General features: G+C 28.5%; 1 protein-coding gene across 1 annotated transcript; it reads right to left on the bottom strand.

The window, feature by feature from the left end:
- Nucleotides 1–426: 426 nt before the first annotated feature.
- Nucleotides 427–4,257, bottom strand: LOC136089873 (golgin subfamily A member 6-like protein 25). Its single transcript, XM_065815966.1, has 4 exons — nucleotides 4,186–4,257; nucleotides 3,995–4,035; nucleotides 846–1,412; nucleotides 427–493 (listed from the first exon to the last, which is right to left on the bottom strand). The coding sequence occupies exons 1-4, from the start codon at nucleotides 4,228–4,230 to the stop codon at nucleotides 427–429; spliced, it is 720 nt and encodes a 239-aa protein (XP_065672038.1). The 5' UTR covers nucleotides 4,231–4,257.
- Nucleotides 4,258–4,667: the final 410 nt, after the last annotated feature.

Below are 4,667 nucleotides of genomic sequence, written 5' to 3'. Positions count from 1 at the left end.
AACATTTCTGTGTGGAATATATCGCTTTACCACACACATAACAAAACTTATCAATGCTATTTACACACTTTTGAAGCATTTTAATATAATAAATTCTAACTGACGCAAAAAACTTTTATTTGTACACTTTCAAGGCAAATTTTCATTTCATAACTTGCAATTTATAATCAAAACAAAATTATAAATAAATAAAAAAATGTTAAAAAATTAAAATAAATTAGATAAAAAAAGCACAAAATTTGTTTATTATTAAAAAGTGATTATTACATTTATATTTATTTTACTGGACCTTCTAAAACGTTCAATTTATTCCAATTATTAGTGTGTGCGTGAACCGTGCTTTGAATTGAATTTTGAATTGGATTTTCCGCGACCATCAGTTGATTTTGATGAACCCTTCTTTGCATCACTAGAAAAAACATCGTCTTACTCCGTGAACCTTTGTTCAGACAATGGAGATTCATCATGTAATTTTTGTAAATCGTGATTTGGACTAAAGAAAATAAAATGAAAAGAATTTCTGTTATATAGTTAAAGGCTTTACGTCACTACAGTTTATAACACATAGCATATTTTTAAACTGTTAGTAATACAAGACGGGGGTGTTAATTGTGTTTTTTGTACTATTCTTTATTATCAGAACAAGTTATTGCATTTCTATTAAAAAGCACATTTGAAATAGCCTAACGTTTGGGAAAAATATTACTTCGAGACATTTGATTCAGAAGTACAGCGCTTTAACCACTACGCTTTGGCCGCGATTTAGAAAAAAAAAAATAATACTATTAGAAAATAAAAATAGAAATGAAAAATAAAATTGCTATACTTTTGCAACAACTAATTACCTTGTTTTATCTGGAACGTTATGAATAAAAGGCTGACGTTCATCATTAGAAAAGTCATCACTTTCCATCCAGGCTCTTGGATTAGATTGACGCATGGTTTCATCATTTGAAAAAACATTATCTTGTTCCATCCAAGCTCTAGGGTTAGATTGATGCACGGTTTCATCATTTGAAAAAACATTATCTTGTTCCATCCAAGCTCTAGGGTTAGATTGATGCACGGTTTCATCATTTGAAAAAACATTATCTTGTTCCATCCAAGCTCTAGGGTTAGATTGATGCACGGTTTCATCATTTGAAAAAACATTATCTTGTTCCATCCAAGCTCTAGGGTTAGATTGATGCACGGTTTCATCATTTGAAAAAACATCATCCTCTAGCATTGAAACTCTTGGGTTTAAATTACGCACATATTTATCATTTAAATATTCATCATCTTTTATCCAAGTATCTGGTTTGAATTTTTGTTCGGGAGTATCATTTGGAAAAACAATGTCTTTATTCTCTTGTGGCGCGGGTTGAGGCAATGGTTCATCTTCGTAACGTGATTTTGAATCTTGGTTTAGTCTAGAGAAATTTTTTAAAATATTTAAAGTTATTTGATTAAATTGATTTAACCAATGATTATGAAAAAAAATGTTTTTTTTTTTTTAAAGAACGCTTAGCTTTAACGCTTCTTAGTTTTAAGACTTCTTATTCTTTTTCAGTTTTCGCTTTCTTTCTTTTTATTATTCAAACAAACCTTTTTAGAGATATCGTCAACATTTTAGAAAATAAAAAAAAAATATTTAGTTAATAGTTTTTTATTTTAAATGCTTTTTAATTTCAGTAATGAGATATATGTTTACCATCCTTTAATTGATAAATGGTGGTTGTTCAAATTTACACTTATATTTCACGACTGTATTTAACATTCGCGTTTATATGGAGTTTTTTACAAATTTTGTTTAAAAGCTGAGTATGCGGTTGACCATAAATTACGTCACGCAATTTTCGATTGCTTTTGACCCCTCCCCCTCTCGTCACAACATCGTAATCCTTTAATAAAAAGTCCTGTATGAATCGTCACAAAACTACTAAACTATGATTTGCTAAAATCTACATTATGTGACCAGTGGTTAGATGCGCAATGAGCAGCTCCATCGATAGGCAATAAAATGTAAAAACCGCCTACTTTCGACATGGGCGGTGTTGTAAGCTAAGGGACGATATTAACATTTCTTTAAAATTGGCTATTCTGGTCTCCCTTGCCTTTGCCTCCCTCTTTTTTCCAAATTTTATAACTTTAATATAAATTATAAAGTATATTTTCTTAAATTTAATATAAAATATGAAAACAAAATTTTGACCCTACACCTACTCCACGGCAGTTTCGAATCGACACCCATCGGAACTTTATTCTTAGCGTGCGCAGTCAACAGTTGTAAAACATGAAAGTATGTTAAGTTTTTTCACTTATTCTTTTTTGAATCATTCTGAATCATTCTGAATCATCTTCTCATCTACTGTAACTTAATTTTTTAATGTTTCATTTTTTGAGTTTCTTCTAAACCACAAGAGCGATTTATTTGAGAGCCAACAGATATGACCATTGTATTATAATTTTTGTTGTTGCAGTTAGTATTTTCAACAAAAGCTTTTAAATCAAACAGTAAAATATGTATTTTTAAATGTTTTATTTTTTAATGAATTAGGTTATGAAGAAACGAATTTTCTGTTGCTGAAAGTAGTTATTTTTCTTTTCCTTATTAAGTTATAAGTTATATAAAATCAATTTTAGAGACCGATCATTTTTTCTTTTCGCGCATTTTTTATTTATCTCACATAACTGTCATTTAGATATTTTGTGAAAATGGATCATTAAACCAAGTTAAATCTTATTCGTCAAATATGTGAAGAAGATTTAATGGAAGACACATTTGATGTGTATAAATATTCTGAAAGAATTGAAAATTCATTTTATGTTCACACCAACATTGAATATCCACCCTCAAAAAATATCCACCCTCAAAAATATCCACCCTCAAAAAATGTGCATAAGACGCTATATCAATTTGAGAAACATTGAAAAAGGTTTATACATCAGTGTTTATGTAATTGACTGGCCGTTACCATTTGCAGACATATGCTCTTATATTGCAAAAGTTTTTGGAAGGAAAGTTAAAAACTGCAAACCTGGTCGACGAAGTATCATGGAACAAAACCAGATAGACCAGGCCAATCATTAATTACCTTATTGGCATTGTATATAATATATTTGTATACTACCGTATACAAATATATTATATACAATGCCTTTAAATACAATTGATATTGGTCCTGTATTAATCCCCATTTAAATTTATCTATTTAGGACACTCCCCCTCACCGAAATAAAACCGGCTGTTCATGATTAAAGAAAAAAACCGCGATCATTGATTACAGGTTGTGCATGTATACAATATAAATTGATATTGCAGTTGCAAAACTTATGCAATAAAATAGTAGGCAAACATATGCAAAAAAAAAAAAATCTCATACATTTATTCTTTATAAATTTACGTATTATGTAGTTAAAGTCAGTCGGTCATTTAATAATTCTAGATTATTTTCAGTTAATTTTTCATGTATAGCTTAGTAAAATGAGTAAACAATATAATTTATTATCGTTTAAGTTTGATAAATGTTTTTTTTTTAATTTATATTTGCATCAAACTTTAAACTATTGATAAATTAATAAAGATTTATCAGAAGTATGTTAATTAAATGTTGTAAAAGCAAAATAAAATAAAATAAAAAAGTATATATATGGGGTATGTATCCCCCATCAGAATCTGAAAGTCCTAGAATACCTTAGAAATGGAGGACCACTTCTTTTAGGAGACGCAAATGTGATACCAAATACAAAAGTATTTACATCCCTTATATAATAACATCCTCTCTCCGCCCCCTCCCTCCCCCACCCAAAACTCCAAAATCGGTCACTGTTATTATATGTTTCAGCTTGTTAAATAATAATTTTATATTCTAATATACAAAATAAGTATAATTTGCAAAAGGTATATGTAATCACTCCATGAGTGTTTTATTTTGAAATTTATTAGTATAATCAATTTGCTTTATTTGCCACCAGTTACAATACTTATATTTTTAAACAATCAAGTAATTACCTTTCAGGCCAGAGGTATGCAGGATAGTAGCGAGCGTCGTTCTAAAATTCAAATTAAGTTAACATCATCAATATTTTCAAAGATAAAACAAGAAACATAAATTCAATGTTTAATATAAAGTTTTGTATTATGTTTAAAATTAAGATCTTTTGAAAGATTAGACAATTTTTCTAAGTAAAAAAACAACTTACGAAAACAACGAAACATAGTAAAGCAATAAGAAAAAGGATTTTCATTTTGCTCTTTTCGCGTAGAATTCCTTCTTAGATCTGCTTCAGTGAAAGATTAAAATAAATATTTTTTTGGATTTAAAACCTATTGAAAAAATAGTTTTAAACGATCAAACCTTTTTAATTACTGTATTAAAAATATAAGTTAAGACTTTCAGAAGTTATATTCCCTACAAAAGAAATTATTTCAACGTTGCTACGACAATAAGGGTGTGGATAATAAATATAAAATAGAAATGGAAAAATTTTTATCTGGTTTATCTTTATGAAAATCGTACGCTTAAGGGGCTATCCCCCTTAAAATTTCAAAATTAAAAAAAAAGCCTAATTTCTAACTACTTTTACCTATGTAGGATCATATAAAATGTTTGAAAAGTAGCATATTAACCTATAACTCTCTTAAATTCTCTATTTGATTGAACTACTTCGAAGTGATATACCTA

The sequence above is a fragment of the Hydra vulgaris genome, chromosome 13, assembly GCF_038396675.1.
Source record: "Hydra vulgaris chromosome 13, alternate assembly HydraT2T_AEP".
Lineage (NCBI taxonomy): Eukaryota > Metazoa > Cnidaria > Hydrozoa > Anthoathecata > Hydridae > Hydra > Hydra vulgaris.
Note: the sequence above shows the minus strand (reverse complement) of the source record. Positions and strands in the feature narration are given on the sequence as shown.